This window comes from Mycotypha africana (genome assembly GCF_025528875.1).
Source record: "Mycotypha africana strain NRRL 2978 chromosome Unknown BDF20scaffold_12, whole genome shotgun sequence".
Lineage (NCBI taxonomy): Eukaryota > Fungi > Mucoromycota > Mucoromycetes > Mucorales > Mycotyphaceae > Mycotypha > Mycotypha africana.
Window position 1 is genome coordinate 1 of NW_026515736.1, and position 18,745 is coordinate 18,745.

Below are 18,745 nucleotides of genomic sequence, written 5' to 3' on the forward strand. Positions count from 1 at the left end.
GGAGGAAGCTTGATGTTGTGGTCCTGCTTCACTCAATATAGACATGGATTTATAGCCAAGACTGAGGGCGGGAAGACGCTAAATTGTATTACAAGAGACCCTTAAAGACTATGGGCAACAAAAGGAGGATATTGTTTTTCAGCAGGACAATGATCCGAAGCATACCGCCAAGGTGACGAAAGAAAAGTTCCAAAAGAACAAGCTGAATGTTTTAGACTGGCCTTCATCTTCCCCAAACCTCGATCCAATGAGAATATGCGGTTCTATTTGAAGTGTAAACTAGCAGCGTACGATACAGCACCGTCGAACCCGAATGAGTTATAAGAACGTGTTGTGGATATCTGGTATAGTAACTTTTACACCAGAACTATGCTTAAATCATATAGGTATGGCAGCCCAAATTAAACTGTTATAAGGGCAGAAGGAGGGTGGATGAAATGGTAAATCCATGATGTTCTCTGTTATTTGTCATCATATCAATTAAATTGTTGCCCCGAAACTGTATACTCTATTTTAATCCTACTAATCTCATCGATGTTTCAGACTCCAACTTAGCATATCTTATAGTATTGGAGAGCTGAAAACCATAGCTTTCCAATGATGTAAGCTTTTAGTTAGTTGGGAGGGTCTATGTGCTGTAAGGTTAGCCACAGATTATTTACGCGATAATCACAAAATATCATCACAGTTTTGTGAGTGTATGACATAGGATATATTGATTCATCGCTCAGGTAAATAGGTTATACTGCCCTCGGCATACAAAATAATTACAAGATGATAGGATCTAATCATCCTTTACAATAGCTGTTCACTCAATTCAAACGCCACGCACGAATATCAACTTCCTCATTAATATTATTTCTTACAAGCAGAGCTGGATAATATTCAGTAGAGGAAAATAAGTTAGTTGCATGATTACCAGATCAAAACACAGATACTTTTGCAAGTCCACCCTCTCCGGGTTTGATGCGTAGACGAGAATTCAATTTTTTACTGTTAAGGAGACGTACGTCTTCATTAAGTAGAATAATTCTAGGTTTCCCAATATGAAGAAAATATTTTAATGTTCCGCAGTAGATTTATTCTGACTTTTTCAACAAAGTCGTCAAATACCACACATTGACTTCAAGATTGTACGGTTTCATTGTTAGTGCGAATGACTATATCAGAGAGGTTCAGATTATATTACCATAGAGAAAACATCCAGCAATACGGATTTAATTTAATAGATTCCACATCCAATAATAACTTTTTGAGTCGATTCCGCACTAAGATGATGGTTATTATGGTTTTTTTAGAAAGAAACATAATAAACTCTTACCCGTTCTGTAACAGCACTCAGTTTACTGTTTTTATTCTTATCAGTCTTTGTTTAGAGTAACTCAAAGTTATTTAAGAACGCTATTAACTCTCAAACATAGAGTATCAAGGGTCAGCACAAGTATGTGAACTGTATTTTATCATTAAATACTTGAGAAGCTATAGTAGCCTTATTGAGTAATCACAAATCTATATTTTAATCAATGTCAGGCGACATCTTTCCTTTAATAGAGTAACACCTTACTCGTAGGAATAAGCGAATGGTTGGGTGCTACAAATCACTCTAAGTTTATTCCTGTCCAATAAACGCATGATTATTCAAATAGAAGTAGGCGGCTGCGAATTCATGGCAACGTAGATTAACATTCCAACATATATCGTCTAAAAACGCTCTCTCAATTATATTGCTATTTGAAGTAACCTACATCAGTAGTCTGTTGGGCATTTAGGCTGAATAACTGTTGCAATACTTACATATCGACAAGGCACAATTCGGGCAATATTGTGATAAAGTCGGCATTAAAGATTGAACAATCATCTAAAACTTTTGCTGCTGTTAGTAGAGCTGCTGTTGAGATCATCCTCCAATTCAAATCTGATATTATTTTCTTCGACTTTTGAAGCATACGAGTAACGTAAGAAAAAACGTAGATGATGTGCTCAACCGTAAACTTTCCATACGAAAGAAATTGCAGGGAAAATAGTGGTTAGTTTTTAATCGAAATATACCAAACTGATGGTATACCTTACCTGCCCACATTGAAATAGATTATAGAAATGCGAATATATATCCAGCCATGTTGTCGAAGGATATACAGTTACGGAGTGATTGGTATTATTGATTGTTGTGTCGCTGTATACATCCTTAGTTGCATATGCTTCCGTAGAATGTCCTAGTTGAATCAATTCATGCATAGCCAAAGCGAATCTAACAAGGACGTCAATAACGCTCTATTTTCGAAGCTTAACCGTAATATCAAAAAGTACATACTTGTCTAAAAGATCCACAACATTGGATGCCTTGTTTTTTACTTTATGAAAAGCTTCTTGCCATTGTAAGTCAAATGCACTGTCGTAATTCATAGCAGCAATGTAATCTGAGGCATTATCAAGATTAAATGATAACTGTGAAAACATTGATTCAAACGTCATGCTAGAGCCACTGTCCAAAGAACAGAAGCTGAAGTCCAGATCTTCATTATTACAGTCAGAGATTGCCGTTTGAAAGAAGCAAGGATTGTCAATCGAAGCGAACCAAGAGGTACATTGCTTCTTAGCCTCAGAATTGAATACATTTTGATATTCTTTTGATACCTCATCAATGGCATTAGCGATTTGTGCATACTGTTGCGACTGAGAAGAATAGTTATCCGAAAATGGATATCGTTTAGCACGGCACCTGCTTATTTTTTGAAAGCAACCTTCTGCTGTCAACGGTTGGGTATCTATTTTGGCAGGGCGGTTTGTAGTGCTGATGAGGTTCTGTTTGTCTGTGTATGCTGATAACCTTGTCGAGTTTAGTGAATGTAGAGAATTTTCATTGTTGCTTGTTTTGTTGTAAGTTCCGTCATTGTCATTTATTTCTATTCGAGTTAAATTTGCAACTCTAGTGTCCCCAGAAAGGACATCTACATTAATATAAGAGCCATCCTTTGTCACCTGTTCAGTAACTGAAATTTCGCTCCTTCCACGCCTAACCTACATAAATGGAGACCTTAATTTAATACTCACCCTTGATGTACAATTGAACCTTTTTTTCTTCACATTACTGAGATAGTGGATAGGCTTCTCCGTAGAGAAAAAGTAGATTTGAATCGGTTCAAAGCTGATGATTTGTCTTTGATTGATTTCTTCATATGGATGCTGAATTTAGAGAGTACCGTTAATACACTTTTATTCGTTGCCCTTTCGGTATGCAATATGGGATCTTCGGTCTCGAACATATTTGATGTTGAAAGACACCCTACGTATTCACGTAATGAGGACAATGAGGGTAGCGGTTTCGTCAAAATGGGTCCGGACGCGTTGGATTCTCCAAGATTTTTGGCCGTTTCTAAACTCTTGGAACTGTCTCTGCAGGGGTAATTGTTGTAAACACTCTTCAATTTAAATGTGTAAATGGACCAGGAGCGGAATATCTGTCGTATCGAGGTCTTAGACTTTGATTTATCAACATGAACAGAGTTAACTGGAAATAATACTGTTCCTTTCGGCAACGAGCTCCAAATGGAAAGCAGTTCATCATTTAACATCGTAGAAACGAATGGCAAACGATTCAACGATTGTATAACAATTTATGGTTCTATCAGCGGCAATGGTATAAATTCGAAGAATAAACAATAATATTAATAAACCTGGTGACTGCAGGAATTATCAATTGAGTTGGATGATCTTGAAGCTGGTTGAAAAGGAAATTTCAAACAATGTAGAGAATGGAATTTTAAAATTAGCTTGAATTAAAGATATACGTAACGAGGTTTTTCCTCTTCTGGTTTCTCTTTCCCAATACGACGGCGCTTGGTCAAAGCTTCAATAGAACGTTTCTTGACACAGTCAAGTAAAGTTAAAAGGAACATATCAGAGAATATCAGAAGATGAACATATCCCATAAGTTTGCTTTTGAGTATTACCTTCTGTTCCTCCTCTTCAGGACTGCACATTGCTTGCTGGCCCAACCGGACAAGTTGCTCATTTGAAAGAACATTTTCTATAACGATAATAAATGAATTAGCGGTCGACTTCCAAGTGTATAAAGAAACTGTAAAGAAAACCTTACCCCGTATTTCTTCTTTAATTCCTAGAGCCTTTCTGATATTCTTAGCACCTGCATCCATTCTACCCTTCAAGGACTCTCTACGTAATGCGAAAGACATAAGTAAAGTACAAAATGTGACGAGAGCCATTGTTTAGGATCATACTTCAGCTTCGTTTTTGCAGCTTCAGTCATCGGTTTGCGACTAACATGCTTCTGGTCAAATATGGAGCCATCAGTCGCAACATTACCTATTCCATTTATGAAATAGGTTTCTTTCCGCTGCTGTCCCATAAAATATGAATATGGATAGACTTGCTTGGTCTTTGCATGACTTTTGCACTCAAAGATTAATGTTCCATCTGCTTGCCGTTTTTTAGTAGCCCAACGAATATCAAATCCAGAATCGCTATCATCAAGGAAGATAAGCTATTCAGAAGAAGTGATGCCATTTGTCTCTCAACCTACCCTGTCATCATTTCCGCTCGCCTTCTCTTGGAAAAATCAAGCGCTTGTTTTAAATGCTTATCGCAATATTCCAAAGTTCGCCTAACAAATATAGACATCTTAGCATAAGAGTGCAACAAACGATTTGAAAATGTAACTAACCCATCAATGTATTCATCACATTGAATTCTTGGAGATTTATAAGCGATACACCTTGTCAGATCTAAACTGATTCCGATAATGCAAATCTGCTGAATCAAATCTACGTGAAGAGCAATAGATTGCTTTATATTATTCGGCTTTAAAAGTGATATCCTTTTGACTGCTATGATGGTTCCGTGTTTGATATCTTCGCGAAACATTGTATATGCTTTTCCAGTGATATACAATTGCGTATAGGAGTTTCTCATGTCCGTTAAACGTACTGAAAGCAGAAGATCTTTATGTTCATAACATTTATCCACTATACCAATTGTTGACCAGGCGGAAGATGGTTTGGCACCCACATGGATGGTTGAAAATTCCTTTGTATGGGATTGAACGTCTTGCAAAGCATAAAACTCGACATTTTCCAAGAATTTTGTAATCGCAGTAGCCGACACAGTTCTACTTCTACATCGGAAAGAATAAGAAAATTGTATTCAATAAGAATTATAGAATGAGCGCTGTTTCTGATCGTACTTTATTCTAAAGCCGGAGTGAGGTTCAACATCGATACTTTTTCCTGCAATGTGTATTTGGTCAATTGCATTTCCTCTGTCAATATCTCCCTTGGAATTAGTTAATTCTAGTTTATTATTAAAAGAGAATATTATTCCGTGCTCAAGAGCAATAATGAAGCGCAAAGTTGTAACCGACCTTTTGCGTTTTGCATTGTTAGCTTTAACAAAATAGTTTAAAATATGTCCGTGTGCAATGATTAAAATGAACGCGTTGCTGTTTAAACCACTGGAAACCGCGACCTTCAATTTGGAAACCCCGATTATGATGATTTCGTCTTCTTTGGCCATACGATAACAGCATTTCTTGAATACTTGTTCAATCTTAAATAATTCTGCTTTTGAATGGAGGAACCAAAAGTCCCTATTAGATAATCATTATTGAACAGTAACTGTTATTATATGATCAGTCGCACAAAGGGGTAGAAGTGAGAACAAATAAAAAAATACGGCATTACTGTCTTCTGATACTCACTAACTCTTTGGTTACCATGAATACGCACATTATCAAGCTGTTAATATTTTATAAATCATTAGAATGAACATGATGTACGTAAACACAAATAAGTTAAACTGATAATGAGGCTACAATTCATATTAAAGGTTTATTGGGTTGTTCTAGGATGGTGAATCAGTATTTTTTGTCATAATCAGCTTTTAGTAAACTGCCAAGACATCTCATAAAAAGAGTAGACACATTTTTTCAACAATAAGAAAAAATTTTTTCAGGGAAGTATGTACTACATTATGCCAATTATGGTTCTTTTATCTAAAAGCTACTGTTTGTCTGTTTGATTCAACGATTAGCAGTGTGTTACAAAATTCATTTTCTGCCAAGTGGAATGAAAGGATCGCTACTCGGATCTACAGATCCATGAAGAAATTGAGGCCCAGTCCAAACCAATTAGAATACCGATATTATGGATCGCCCTTCTAGCGTTGTCATTGCCATTTTGAAACTTTTAATCATCACCGAAAATTGTATTTAAACCGTTCTTTCTACTTCCATATCTTTTTACCAATAACCGACAATTACAGAAGAATAATGAGTCTACGAATGAGCAGAAATCAAAAGTTGAAGATTAATATTGCCATTACATCTTTCGTTGTGTTTGTCATTTACTGCGTACTCATGATATCAAAGAATGTACCTATTTCCAGTGATAAAATTTCTGTGGAAAAGCAATATGCAGTAGCATCACAATTGCCAACCGTACCACATGATGGAGAAACACTGGAAGCTTTGAAAACGTCGACGTCAAATATTTGTAAAGAAGATATTGTCCTTAGAAATACTGACCCGAATCATACAGCAGCCCACCTCGATTTCTGGAGACACCTTAATGGAAGTACTATAAAAGTTTACAAAAGACGTTGGCAAAAATTTATAGCCAATATTAGAAAAACACCCATTCCTATTGATAAACTCAACGGACGTGGAATTGTATTCATTGCTGGCAATAGAGATACAGTCAAGAGAACGTTGACTACAGTGAAATTGTTAAGAAATGTCTATGATTGTAAACTGAGCATTGAGATATGGCACTTACATGATGAACAACCTTCAGCCGACGTTCGACTTAGTTTTGAAGAATTAGGAGCTACTTTCAAAGATTTATCAAATCCCAAATTAGTTAAACCTATCATCAAGAGACGTGATGCAGATAAACAGTAATGATCCAAAAAAAAAAAAAAAAAAAAAAAAAAAAGTGTGTAAACACTGTTGACTTTCTTACATGGGCTTCTTCTGACCGAGAATTATCTATATAGGTTTCAGATTAAAGCAGCAGCCATAATCAATTCTGCGTTTAAAGAAGTGCTATATCTTGATTCTGATAATATTCCATTGAAAGACCCGACTTTTCTGTTCGATCTACCGGAATATAAGGAGACAGGTGCACTATTTTGGCCAGACTATTGGAAAACACACGGTGAGAACAAAATTTTTGATATAATGGATATCGATTGTGACAATGAATGGGAACAGGAGGTGAGAAACAAATTCTCGTCAACCAAATAAAATCATGATTGTAATACATAATACACTCTGCTAAAACGTTTTTTAGTCTGGACAGATGGTAATTGACAAAGAAAAATCTTGGGTACCACTTCAACTTGCCTGGTACATGCAGAAGCATTATGAAATATACTTTCAATTTTTAAATGGTGACAAAGACACGTTCAAATATGCATGGAAAGCTCTCCATTCTCCATATCATATGGTTGAAGTGTTTCCTGGAATGGCAGGTACAGAGACAAACGGTCGTTTCTGCGGACATACAATCCTTCAATATGTTCCTTTTGCTGATGATGCCGAGGAAGATGACGACTTAATATTTGTTCACGCTAATTTGCTTAAAATCACCGATAAAAAGCATTTCATTCGTCCTGATGGTTCCGAACACCCTTGGGATTTGCTTAAACGATCATCTTTGGCGCATACGAACACTTACATTAAGCCCGAGTTCTATATATCTAATAAAGGACAGGCATGCATGGATTTTACACATCGTGAAGGTGAACCTGATGCAATTACTGAAGATTTCGATCAAACTTTGACAGGGTTCCAAACACTCTACTTCAAAAATGGAGGCATAGGAGGAGAAACAAGGGCATGAAAGGAAAATGAAGAATGACTTATCCCGAAAGTGGTACTTAATACTGAATGTGCTTATATTTATTCTTTGTCCTATTTCTATTTTTTCTCCTAATGACATGTTATATATATATGCTTTGATATACTTCAAATGCTATGTTGCTTGTCACACATTACTTGCTCTTTTGGAAAAAAAGTAATATAGTATTTCTTTCTTAATGTATCAGAGTCTGTCTTTCAGTTAGATTCAATGGAAGGATAGCTACACAAAGTAATCCTAAAATTTCCTTGGTTTCTTCTCAAAATTAAACGGCTTTGGGCTTTGTAAGAACTTGAATAAGGAACTTTCAGATTCTTGGTTAGGATTTACCCTATGAGTTCTATTCAGCATGTTCATGAATCGCATCAATTTTGAGTCTTGCTGCTGTTGTACCCAAGGAAATTGATACGGCGCACGATTTTGTTGTACAAAGTTAAAATTGATGGGCGGAGGTGCACTATAGCGATTATTCTGTTGGTCAGGAGTATCTGGTGACGCACTGCTGACAGTATGATAATTTGGCGTATGATTCAAGATACTGCCAGTAGGTTGTGCATACTGAATGCGTGCATTTTGCCTATGAGTATTGTTTTGTTGATTGCTGATAGATGATTGCGAGCCATTATGCAAAGGCTGACTTGGCTGGAATATGCTAGGTAAAAATTTGTTTACATTATTATTCTTATTCATCTGTCTGTTACTGATATTTGGCGAATGCCTAATATACATTTCAATTTTTAGGTTCAGTAATTGTAAGGTTATTTCTTCATCGAATAAACAGTAAATTACCAAAGGTTCCGTCGACGTGGTTGATTTGGAGTTCGAAGCCACGGGTGGACGGGTACTACAAGAGGCTTCAACGGGAGTGGCGGCACAGCCTCATCATATCCAAGGTGTGGCCTTGTCGTGTAGGGTGCGGCTTGTGTTGGCATTTGTTCATTGACATTTGGGGTTTGGTATGTGTAGGCTTGTTGTTCAGGTATTACTGTGAAATTATTTGATGCGTCATTGCTAGTGGTTAATTTGGATACCATGTGATCCAGTCCTGATAATGGGCTGCTTTTATCAGAAACAACACAAACAGTCGCCGGACGGCGTCTTCGTTTGCTAGGTGACACTACTTCAATGACAGAAAGTTAGCTTTCGATTAACAGTAAACCTCTGTTTAATCCTATAATTTACCCACCCTCTTTTTGTAACTGATTAATTGCATGCCTTTGCAAGAGAACATAAGCCACCTTTTGCATATTATGACTGGAAAATATTGAGTTAAGCTATATTGAATTATGAAATCACTGTTCAACTCTTACTCAATGTTCAATAAGGCTTTAATAACCTGTTCTGTCGACAAATCTGACCACAACACTTTCAACGTTTCTAAGATCCGATTATCAATGTCATTGACTGAGGAGACAGGTCTTCCAATCTCTTCTGCAGATGGAGGGTCGGGTAGCTTGGATGGATTCGGAGGTTGTTCACAAACGAACCATGGATGCTCTTGTACCTGTTGCATCTACAAATTACAGATTTATTGTTTAGGGATGGTATCTCGATTCCTATCCTCTATTAATAATTCTTACAGTAAGTCGTTGTGCAGGATTTACTACCAAAATCCTGCGTATTAAATCTCTTGCTTCACTTGATACATAGTCGGGTATTGTGTAATTTCCTAACTTGACTTTTGTCAATAATTGTCTAATATTATCATCATCAAAAGGTAAATGACCACACAACAAAGCGTATAATATTATTCCACAAGACCAAATATCAGAAGCTGCTCCGTTGTAACGGATTCCCTGGAAATGAATGAAGCTTAAATATTAATGTCTGTATAGATAATCAATCATTTGCGCAAATAAAGTTACATTGACAATTTCAGGGCTCGCGTAATGAGGTGATCCACAGCTTGTTTCCAACATTGAGCCTGTAGGCTGTAGAGAAGCCATTCCAAAGTCTGCAATTTTGATATTTCTATCCTGGTCAAACAATAAATTCTCAGGCTTCAAATCTCTATGGCTAAAGAAGACATCTCAAATAAGCGAAATTATTATATACGTATATTAAATATATCTTTAATGCTAGAACAAACCATATGAGATGGCGATGGCAGTAGTCTAAGCCGATAATTATCTGTTGGAAGTACCGCCTTGCTTCATTTTCTGGGAGTCGACCTTGGGATACTAAGTATTCGAATAACTCTCCTCCTTGTACATATTCCAGAATCAGATACCTGAAATACAGCATATTGGTGATTCAAGGAAGATTTAACGAACAACAAGTCACTGATCAAATAAACTTACAAATTGGGTGAATCAGACATATCAATTACATCAATAAGGCGCATAATATAAGGATGATTGATAAGCTTCATAACGGCTATCTCTCTTTTGACAGCCTTTTCGACAGATGCATTTGTGGCTAAATGTTGTTTTGAAATGATTTTGACGGCTACTTTTTCTCCTGTCACTTTATGTATGCCCATCTTAACACGCCCTATTTGTAACAAATATTTATGAGAAATTGCTATGGGATCGAATTACTGAATTTGTCATAAGTTGTATACATACCTGAGGAGCCTCTACCCAAAGTCTTTCCTAGCCAATAATCTCCAACATCCTTTCTACGCCTTTTACCTGGCGATAATATTGGCGAGTTACAATTACTCTGAGGATATTTCGCTAATGCTCTTCGCTGTGTTGCTGGGAAGACCACTGTATTTAACATGTTATCTGGTGTAGTTTCGATCAGAGGCTGTAATATATTAGAACTGATACAAAGTGATGAAATGTTCGATGGGAACAAAATTAGTGTGGATCATGAAAGGGGAGCTATGAAAATAATCTAAAATATGCGAATCATTTTTTATTCGAATGGTTGGTTTGAATATTTCCGGATATAATGCACTTTTGGGTTTTTTAATTTTATTCGAAGCCTTATACTTCATAGACAGAAACTACATTAGCAGGAATGTGCTCAACACGGAGAGTTAAGAATGAAATAATCCAAAGATCAAAAATTTAAGAATTTCTTCCCCTTTGGTTCAAAATGATCTACTTGCCCAGGAACCATCTTTATCATGTTCACCAAAGAGCATCCGTGCAACGGATCAGACGTCTGTGCTTCAAACTACTTCCTCGTTGATGGAGAACAATATGAGAGTAGCTATGAGTCAGAATGCAGGTGTTGACATCGTTATTTCATTTAATCTGATATGCCATGTAATCTGTCAAAATACTCTCGGAATATTTTTCTTTCATACTTTTGTTGAAAAGCTTAGTACCCTGAACTATATTATTTTACTATGTCAGCTGATCACAGGAGATTTACATTATGTCATTTTTTCTTGCTGAAACTGGGGCTGATTAAATTATGCCGTTGGCCCACTCTACTCTTTTTTTGCATTGCCAATCAGCTCGCCACAAATACGGATGTATTATCACAAGCTTCATACAAATTTATCTATAGCTGTGGAGAAGAAAAAAGTTTATCAGTTTAGGCATTAAAGGGCCGAACTGGTTTTTTTTTTTTTTTTTGTTGTTGTTTCCACTGGTTTTCCTGCAGCACTGCATGAAATGGGCCATTTAGCTTCAAAGCCGGTAGCACACCGACAACAGCAAACAACGACAACATTTGAAGGAGCCATTAAGCAAACTACATTCCAGCCGAAGAAATACTTGAGTCGTATTGAGATTGTCTGCTTAGAGCAGTCTTTTCACAAGTTGAAATCAACATTCAAAGATCATTATGAATGTATTGAACTGAAGAACTTTTTGGTAAAAGAAACCCCTTATTTTGCGTAAAGCTGAGCCATAACGGGTTTCAAGCTATTGAATACTACAATAGTTCTGGTAATTTCACTAACTTTCACGTTAGTATAGAAACATCTTAATTTGCCAATTGAGATTGAACCTGCTGCCATATTATTGTACAAATCATTTTCGTATCTCGGCTCATATCCTGCGTGTGCAACGGTTGGGCCTGTCCCTCTTTCATTTGAAGCGTTTTTAACTGCCTTTGTGGTTTTAACAGGCCGCCTTGACCAAATACATCACAACAACCTATCCGAAACTTTATTTTTCCAATCTTTGTCAATATTACCAACAGTAAATGAAAAGGAACTTAAAGAACCAGAAGACAATACAGATATTAAACCAACGAACAAGCAGACGGGTGGTACCATTGAAGCCACTTCTACATTTGGACCAAAAAGCCTGACAAAAGGTTTATCATTAGCCGATCTAGGCATTGATTTTGACGATCTGAATATAGATAGTAGTCCTCAAGAAAATGAAACCGTCAAAGAGAAGGATACGGAAGGGGCATCAGAAATATTATGTAAAGACTTGATCGACCTTTTTGTATGCTTCATATGGCTAGGAGAAGCAGACAAACAGGAGCAACACGACTTTCATAAAATTCGTAGGTTGGCAACCGATATCGTCGTGAAATCAATTTGTCCCGCTACCACAAAAGAAGTTATGAACAAAGAGGATTTTTCCGATATTGAAGCACTTCCATATGTCACGTATGAAGCATTGCATGCATGGATAATGAATTTCTCACCTCATTTTTTCAAACTATTACAGTCACTCATCATCCATTCATTCACATACAACAATTCTTCCGGCAATAGAAACGCAGGATCAAGGTTGCTAATTGAAGATAAATTACCATCTGTTGATAAGACAGATATACTCACACCATTGTATATCACGTTATTGTCATGGACTTTACCAGAACAAATTCTCATTTCTAAGAAATGGCTGAGACTTTACTCTGCAGAAGAAGATGGATTTTCTATGAACAGATTAGAAAGTCATGTGTTCAAATACCCAGGGCCAACATTAATGATTATGGAAATAGATGAAAAAGAACCACTTCGAAGAAGAACGAAAGGAAAAAAACAGGAGTTAACACCGCCAAGGGTAATAGGCGCATTTATCAAGCAACCATGGAAGCATTCAAAACATCTTTGGGGCGATAAAGAATGCTTTTTGTTCGAGTTAGATCCATCGTTTGATATATTCCGCCCTGTTAAGAATCATAGTCATTGTAATGATGATGACCATTACATATTATATCATCATGATTTTGGAATAGGCTTCGGACCTACAGGCAATCAACAAACATCTTTTAAACAATATTATCCAGCACGAGATATAAACAAGAAGCAGCAACAACAGCAATCTGATTTTATCTTAACTTTGAATAGTACCCTTCAAGAGGGCATCTACAAAAACGAGCCTTATCCCGAACACCCCACATTTGAAAGTGCTAACAGAAAACAGCAAGAATTCTGTTTTGAATTTCAAATAGAAAATATTGAAGTTTTTGGACTCGGATGCGAAAAAGACAGAGAAAAGCAAGCTCGAGAATGGAAGTTCGAAAAGCAAGAGGCAGCAAGAAGGGCTTCTTTGAACATTCGACAGGCCGATGGGCAGCTTGATAAGGAATTATTGAAAATGGCGGGCATTATCGATGAGGATAAAAGACAAGATCGGTAAGGTGGCTATTGCAATATGCTTTCTAAATTGCTTGAAACGGGTGAATAAAAAGCAGAGGTTGCCGTGTCATTTCATCCAATGATTATTACTCTTTTTCAGTATGTAACTCAATGCTGTTGCTTTTAGCCGTAGCATTTTACCATGCTGCTACAACTTCGTAAAATTGTTGCTGTTTTATTTCATATCATTAGATCTATATACGGTTTACCATCCCAGTGAAATAGCGAAAATTTATCCACAAGAAATTGAGTTTTTCAACTTGGGGCTCTCAACACATGGAATGATATTAATTTCATACACATATACAACAATCATAAAAAAGACTAACAGAGGACCATTACTGATGAGAAGATTTATTTGTATCGAACTTTTGGCCTTGGAATACTGTTAGAGCCCTTCATATGCCTTCAAAGAGAGTCGGCTCCGAAATTTTCAACAGTATGTGAAATATACTGCTTTCGATCCTCACTTTTATTTAAAAAGTTTTTTTGGAAGTACTTCTGCTAGAAGAGCCATAGACACACTATCATGTAAACAGTTTAACAGTGATAAAACCACTTAAACTATAAGTACTTACAGTCATGGACTGAATAATTGACAATGGTCAATTTCCTGTTTAATTATCTTTCCAAAAGGGAGCAGCATATCTAATTCACCGTGTGCAGTCATTAGTAGTAACAGAGAAACAAAATTTACCAAGGCGAGGGGTAAGAGTGCTTTTTGTATATTAAGACATTTCAATGACACTCTTTCGATTTTTGTGAAAGAGTTGAGGACACATCTAACATTAATGGGAAAAAAAAAATACTGCGCACAATACGAAAAACTTTCGCACCCTCGATACGTACTAGCGTAAATTAACTCTCCTCGATCACCTACAACAGCCTGTCTATTTATCTTGCATCAATCTTTGTGCAAGAAAGAAAAAAAAATAACTTAAAAACGCGTTTAAGTTGGGATTTATACATAGAACAAGAGCGCCGCTCTCTACTATTTAAATTGGAATCATTGTGTACGTTTTACAGACAGTCAAAGTGTTAATAACTCTACATCGTTTATCATCCATCCTCACTAGTTAACTTTATTCATCTCAGTTTTGCCTTTTATTCCTTCGCATTAAACAGTTTTTTACAATATTTGAGACGGAGGCACTAATATATACAAGGAACAAGTAAAATTGCCCGCCGAGGAACAGGGTACTTTAAAAAACGAGAAGTGCAGGATGAAGTTGACAGATTTTGAATGAGGGATAGGTAAATTTTAAGCAGTGTTAGCAGCAGTGGCTGAAAAAGGGGACATAGTTGATTAACTTGATTGACCTATAATATGTTGATATCAGTTCAAAGAGATTTCTATTTTCTTGTTAAAAAATAAATCTAATAAGAGAAAAGTTACATCAAAATAAAAAATGAATAATAAAAAAGAAACTCTGAAGTTTAGCCAAAATAAACTTCTAGGTAGGGAGAGCGGCTTTTGATGCGATCTCAGAACCGTGTAGTTTGTGTCAATCAGTCAAGCTCCTGTCTAGGTTAAGCTACGATAAGAGGAGTCTGCCGTGCTTAAATTGCAATGGAAATATTCTGAATGGCGCGTTTGGAATAGTGCTCTGAACTTTTGCGTAAATGTCTCGGCACATGTCTTCACTTGACTCGGAATCACAGCATTATTCTCTAGTAACAGCACTAGCTTGTCAACAGTTATAACATTTGAAAAACAACTTCTATGAAAGCTATATGGCCAGACTGTCTTTTTTTAAAGTAATATTCAAGGGAATGGCAAATGTAATATTAACTTCCTTGGACTTTAACTATCTGATTATGATGATCGATAGACTCTCAATGTGGGGTTTATTAAAGTGTGATTACTTATTAGACTGTTTTTTGAATGCAACCATTAACGGAGCAGTTTATTCTGTACTGCAGATGTTAAGAAGATAACTTAACTGTGCATGTCTTATAAAGTGTATAATTTCTTCTGTGAGAAACAGGCTCCCTTTTCTATAAATGGAGAAGCCCTGACGTAAAAGTCTCATACAGAGAGACCCTTGTCTATCTTTTGATAATTCTAGCAAGAACAGTTTGACCATATATGAAGCCTTCGCACTCACATAGCCTAACTCCACCAAAATACCGTACTCGACGAATAAATACCAAGGAAGGCCTTGGGCTGCTTGACGGATAACACATTGTTCGGCTCAACAAGCCTTTGGCATAATGTGACAACCAAGATTTATGAAACTGAAGAAGAAAGGAAAAGAAGGCCGAGTACTTGTATTGGATATCAATGAATTCCGTGTAGCTAAATTTAAGTAATACAGACCTAAACATAGAATATTAACTTGACCGTTCTCCGTAAAATCTGTAGTTTTGACTGTTCGAAAAAGTTAAGCAGCGATAGAAGTACTGCTGAAAGGTAAAAAAACTACCAGTTACTCTATAAAGATTTGTAGTACTCTGGAACTGTGATATAATGGTGAGAAATTTGCTTAATGTTGCTAAAAATATGTGGTCCGGTGTTACGGGGCCCTTTCAATTTTGCTGTGAGTTACGCTAAATATAGCTAACTGCCGGCAAGGTTGTCCTAAGCACTTACATGAGGAAAAATTTGAAAGTGCTGTTGACAAACTGTTCGCATGCGAAGAGTGTTTCACTCTATATATAAGAAACCTGTATGACAATTTGAACTTGAATATTTTGCCTCATGAGACATTTGTTAACACCAATTCAGCTAGTGTTTGCTCAATGTGTGTCTGCATAATGAAATAACAAACTAGGCAATCTGGATTTATCTGGGCTACTACTAACTGTGGTTAAGGGACTTTGAAGAGCAACAGTGCTTCTACACTATACTCAAAGAAAAAAAGTCTCAATACACAGACATCTATTATTACTTAATACAACTGCCAAACTGCTAACATAAAATTTATACGCCTTTGTTACCAGTTACAACGGATTATGAATGGTACTTGCTGCATGACAATAGAATGGTTTGAGTGGGTTTATAATGCCAAACTTTATCCATGTAAGAATGCACATACTTCTTGTACTTGTCTTGGGTTTATCTATTTGTTTTTGAAGAAACTCCAAAACTCTTTTGAAGTACTTATTATCAAATCGAATTTATTCTAAACGGTTCTGACTAATCACACGTGTCAGCTCGCTTGAAGCATTCACATTGACCAGTGGAAGGCCCAATCTATGGAATCGTACATACAAGGTTGCTTTTCTTATTTTTGACGAAGGTTCAAAACGAGTTCTGCTGATGTCATATATGGACGTCATTTCTTATGGATATATTAAGTTTCGAAAAGCGTACCCACAAAGTCCTGGCTCTTAAAAATAACCTTACTCTGGAGAGAGTATTAGAAGCACTGTGATTCGTGAAATTACTCACTACATCACTTCTCCAAAAAAAAAAAAGGAAAAAAAGAAAAAAAGCCTCCCTGCGTATAAATGCTGACTGACAGTTTATTACACTGATACTCTAGCAAGTACAATAAGTGTAGGATCTTATTTTAAGAACCAGCCTGTATGTAAATTGCTTTTAAAGTTTGTGGAATACTTTAAAAATAAAACTTTGATAATTGATAAATGAGGTGTGTGGAATGATGGTTATGACGCTATTGTGCACAATGGTAGGCTTAATTCAGTAATTTGTAAGGTATAATGAGATGGAGAAGGTGCTAAAATTTGATTTTGTGTCGAAAATAACAGTTGCTCTCGCTGTTGCTGTGATGGTAAGACTGGCTCCTCTATTTTGAACTGTTGGGACTTGTCAGTAACGCATGGTGCAGATCGATGTTTCAACAATTTTGGTTGTTTAACGAGAAATCCTCGCACTTGACAAGCATCATTACGAACATCCAGTTCTACCGGGCTTCCTTCTTGCATTCCTTTTTCAACTGTAATTATAAATCCATTCTCGTTATAAGTGGCATTTTCAGTGGCTTTAACGTTATCGGTAGTAGTAGTAGTAGTAGTAGTAGTAGTAGTAGTAGTAGTTGGTAGTAACGGCGATGACGATGCACGCTTGCGAAGAAGCGCACAATGGATTGGACGACGATGATCAAACATTGTTTTAATGGTCACGGGATCCATCTTTATAGTGTAATATGCCTTTTTCTCTATCGCATCAAACCGAATGGGTTTTGCTTTGCCTTTACCGATTTGTATCTAATATCATCGGTAGCATTTTAATACCATAACTGTTGTGGATTATAGTAGTGAAACAGTTTTATGCTTACTAATATTCCCCATTCTTCTTCGGCTGTTTTTGATCTAATGATACGCCTCTCGATTTCGTCGAGGGCAATTGACTGATGTAGGCGAGAAGTTCTTTCCAGACGAGCCAGATCGATGATCGACAGATAATCAAATATTTTATATAAAATTTCTAATGGAAGAGATCGATCCATAACTTTATGTTGTAATAGAACAGCTTTTACTGCAATGGACGTGAAAAGAAAAAAAAAAAAATTAGCCTCTTTATATACTTAGAAGTAGTAGTAGTGCGCTCTGTTGGCATCTTGAAAAAAGAGTAAAGCGGGGTAAAACTCCGTACAGTGAGCAAACCAAATTGAAATAAACTAAAAAAAAAGCTACTCGCTTTTCAACCTAAGCGAGAGGTACAATATGAGTTCACTATCCTTAGTGCGAATAGGAATAGACTACTCGATCGCTAACCATATAGTCGAGTCCCCGACTATGCATTATACCTAAAACACTACTGCGAGCAAATTAAGGTTTATTTATCTAATACTGTTTTTCCGCTTGACTTTCGGCACGAAATGGCTATTAAATTGAGACTATATTACAATTAAAATTCAAACTAATATAAAAATTATTTTGGATGAAAAGTATAGTTTTAGGGATCATACCTTTTCTGTCAAAATGTTTAATGCCAAACGTGCGAGCTACTATTACTCAAACAAGGTAAATATACTGTGCCAAAGCACAAAACACCTACCCTGTTTGAGTATGTAGTAACGTCAAGCAGCAGTTAATAAAAGCCCAGAAATGTACAGTGACAAATTTCACAAGATGAACTCACCTAAACGCGTAAAAGTCTTTAAGCCGTCGGTATAGAACCTGCAGCACCATTTTCGTTATGGCGATGGCGAGAGAAAATGTCGGGGCGGCCATTGTGTTCCCATACGGAATTTGCAATAGTAAGCATATTTTTGGCCGCATTGACGTCTCTTTTCCATATTATACCACAGGTTTTGCAGGCTTTGGTACCATAGACGCTGGAGCCTTCCGAAATTCGTACTTCTTTCATTTGACACTATTACAATTGTTACAAACCTACGAAAATGACATTACTTCTAGAGAAGGGCACTTGATTTGGCAATTTGGGATCCACCTTTGA

The 18,745-nt window shown here is 36.6% G+C and overlaps 9 protein-coding genes across 9 annotated transcripts; 2 read left to right on the forward strand and 7 right to left on the reverse strand.

Annotated features, from left to right (window-relative positions):
* Positions 1-1,320: 1,320 nt before the first annotated feature.
* On the reverse strand, positions 1,321-3,572 carry BDF20DRAFT_991132 (uncharacterized protein; the record flags this gene model as incomplete). The annotated part of the gene is made up of 6 exons (XM_053085340.1): positions 1,321-1,727; positions 1,795-1,991; positions 2,071-2,248; positions 2,312-3,018; positions 3,052-3,183; positions 3,210-3,572. 6 exons carry the CDS (start codon positions 3,570-3,572, stop codon positions 1,610-1,612), a joined length of 1,695 nt encoding a protein of 564 aa, XP_052931608.1. The 3' UTR covers positions 1,321-1,609.
* A 102-nt stretch (positions 3,573-3,674) lies between these two features.
* On the reverse strand, positions 3,675-4,451 carry BDF20DRAFT_163930 (uncharacterized protein). The gene is made up of 4 exons (XM_053074825.1): positions 4,239-4,451; positions 4,097-4,173; positions 3,951-4,027; positions 3,675-3,863 (listed from the first exon to the last, which is right to left on the reverse strand). Exons 1-4 carry the CDS (start codon positions 4,364-4,366, stop codon positions 3,777-3,779), a joined length of 369 nt encoding a protein of 122 aa, XP_052931609.1. The 5' UTR covers positions 4,367-4,451; the 3' UTR covers positions 3,675-3,776.
* Positions 4,452-6,013, reverse strand: BDF20DRAFT_163929 (uncharacterized protein). The gene is made up of 5 exons (XM_053074824.1): positions 5,742-6,013; positions 5,378-5,602; positions 5,201-5,275; positions 4,682-5,131; positions 4,452-4,621 (listed from the first exon to the last, which is right to left on the reverse strand). Coding segments are annotated over exons 1-5 (837 nt in total). The 5' UTR covers positions 5,744-6,013; the 3' UTR covers positions 4,452-4,536.
* A 270-nt stretch (positions 6,014-6,283) lies between these two features.
* BDF20DRAFT_839284 (mannosyltransferase putative-domain-containing protein) lies at positions 6,284-7,856 on the forward strand (the record flags this gene model as incomplete). Its single annotated transcript, XM_053079258.1, has 3 exons — positions 6,284-6,909; positions 7,009-7,228; positions 7,305-7,856. The coding sequence occupies 3 exons, from the start codon at positions 6,284-6,286 to the stop codon at positions 7,854-7,856; spliced, it is 1,398 nt and encodes a 465-aa protein (XP_052931611.1).
* Positions 7,857-7,983: 127 nt separating this feature from the next.
* Positions 7,984-10,987, reverse strand: BDF20DRAFT_164393 (kinase-like domain-containing protein). The gene is made up of 9 exons (XM_053074828.1): positions 10,442-10,987; positions 10,175-10,367; positions 9,964-10,104; positions 9,740-9,890; positions 9,455-9,670; positions 9,185-9,387; positions 9,061-9,128; positions 8,664-8,994; positions 7,984-8,592 (listed from the first exon to the last, which is right to left on the reverse strand). The coding sequence occupies exons 1-9, from the start codon at positions 10,596-10,598 to the stop codon at positions 8,112-8,114; spliced, it is 1,941 nt and encodes a 646-aa protein (XP_052931612.1). The 5' UTR covers positions 10,599-10,987; the 3' UTR covers positions 7,984-8,111.
* Positions 10,988-11,375: 388 nt separating this feature from the next.
* On the forward strand, positions 11,376-13,378 carry BDF20DRAFT_981188 (TLD-domain-containing protein; the record flags this gene model as incomplete). Its single annotated transcript, XM_053085126.1, has 3 exons — positions 11,376-11,647; positions 11,753-12,329; positions 12,384-13,378. Exons 1-3 carry the CDS (start codon positions 11,447-11,449, stop codon positions 13,376-13,378), a joined length of 1,773 nt encoding a protein of 590 aa, XP_052931613.1. The 5' UTR covers positions 11,376-11,446.
* Positions 13,379-15,284: 1,906 nt separating this feature from the next.
* BDF20DRAFT_839287 (uncharacterized protein) lies at positions 15,285-16,012 on the reverse strand (the record flags this gene model as incomplete). Its single annotated transcript, XM_053079259.1, has 3 exons — positions 15,285-15,571; positions 15,717-15,837; positions 15,971-16,012. The coding sequence occupies 3 exons, from the start codon at positions 16,010-16,012 to the stop codon at positions 15,285-15,287; spliced, it is 450 nt and encodes a 149-aa protein (XP_052931614.1).
* A 1,343-nt stretch (positions 16,013-17,355) lies between these two features.
* BDF20DRAFT_894799 (uncharacterized protein) lies at positions 17,356-17,983 on the reverse strand. The gene has a single exon (XM_053082417.1). The coding sequence runs from the start codon at positions 17,790-17,792 to the stop codon at positions 17,571-17,573; it is 222 nt and encodes a 73-aa protein (XP_052931615.1). The 5' UTR covers positions 17,793-17,983; the 3' UTR covers positions 17,356-17,570.
* A 444-nt stretch (positions 17,984-18,427) lies between these two features.
* BDF20DRAFT_894802 (uncharacterized protein) lies at positions 18,428-18,696 on the reverse strand. Its single transcript, XM_053082418.1, has one exon. The coding sequence runs from the start codon at positions 18,653-18,655 to the stop codon at positions 18,446-18,448; it is 210 nt and encodes a 69-aa protein (XP_052931616.1). The 5' UTR covers positions 18,656-18,696; the 3' UTR covers positions 18,428-18,445.
* Positions 18,697-18,745: the final 49 nt, after the last annotated feature.

What these genes read in the sequence shown, in the direction of transcription:
- BDF20DRAFT_163929 (XM_053074824.1), bottom strand. An exon ending in CACTCCGGCTTTAGAATAAA is followed by an intron (nt 5,132 to 5,200) that starts GTACGATCAGAA and finishes TTTCCGATGTAG; the next exon opens with AAGTAGAACTGTGTCGGCTA. An exon ending in TGTGATGAATACATTGATGG is followed by an intron (nt 4,622 to 4,681) that starts GTTAGTTACATT and finishes TATATTTGTTAG; the next exon opens with GCGAACTTTGGAATATTGCG.
- BDF20DRAFT_894802 (XM_053082418.1), bottom strand. Translation starts at nt 18,655, where the DNA reads ATGAAAGAAGTACGAATTTCGGAAGGCTCCAGCGTCTATGGTACCAAA.
- BDF20DRAFT_163930 (XM_053074825.1), bottom strand. Translation starts at nt 4,366, where the DNA reads ATGGGACAGCAGCGGAAAGAAACCTATTTCATAAATGGAATAGGTAAT. An exon ending in GCTGCAAAAACGAAGCTGAA is followed by an intron (nt 4,174 to 4,238) that starts GTATGATCCTAA and finishes CGCATTACGTAG; the next exon opens with AGAGTCCTTGAAGGGTAGAA. An exon ending in AATTAAAGAAGAAATACGGG is followed by an intron (nt 4,028 to 4,096) that starts GTAAGGTTTTCT and finishes TTATCGTTATAG; the next exon opens with AAAATGTTCTTTCAAATGAG.
- BDF20DRAFT_894799 (XM_053082417.1), bottom strand. Translation starts at nt 17,792, where the DNA reads ATGGATCGATCTCTTCCATTAGAAATTTTATATAAAATATTTGATTAT.
- BDF20DRAFT_164393 (XM_053074828.1), bottom strand. Translation starts at nt 10,598, where the DNA reads ATGTTAAATACAGTGGTCTTCCCAGCAACACAGCGAAGAGCATTAGCG. An exon ending in TGCCATCGCCATCTCATATG is followed by an intron (nt 9,891 to 9,963) that starts GTTTGTTCTAGC and finishes TGTCTTCTTTAG; the next exon opens with CCATAGAGATTTGAAGCCTG. An exon ending in CGAGCCCTGAAATTGTCAAT is followed by an intron (nt 9,671 to 9,739) that starts GTAACTTTATTT and finishes ATTCATTTCCAG; the next exon opens with GGAATCCGTTACAACGGAGC.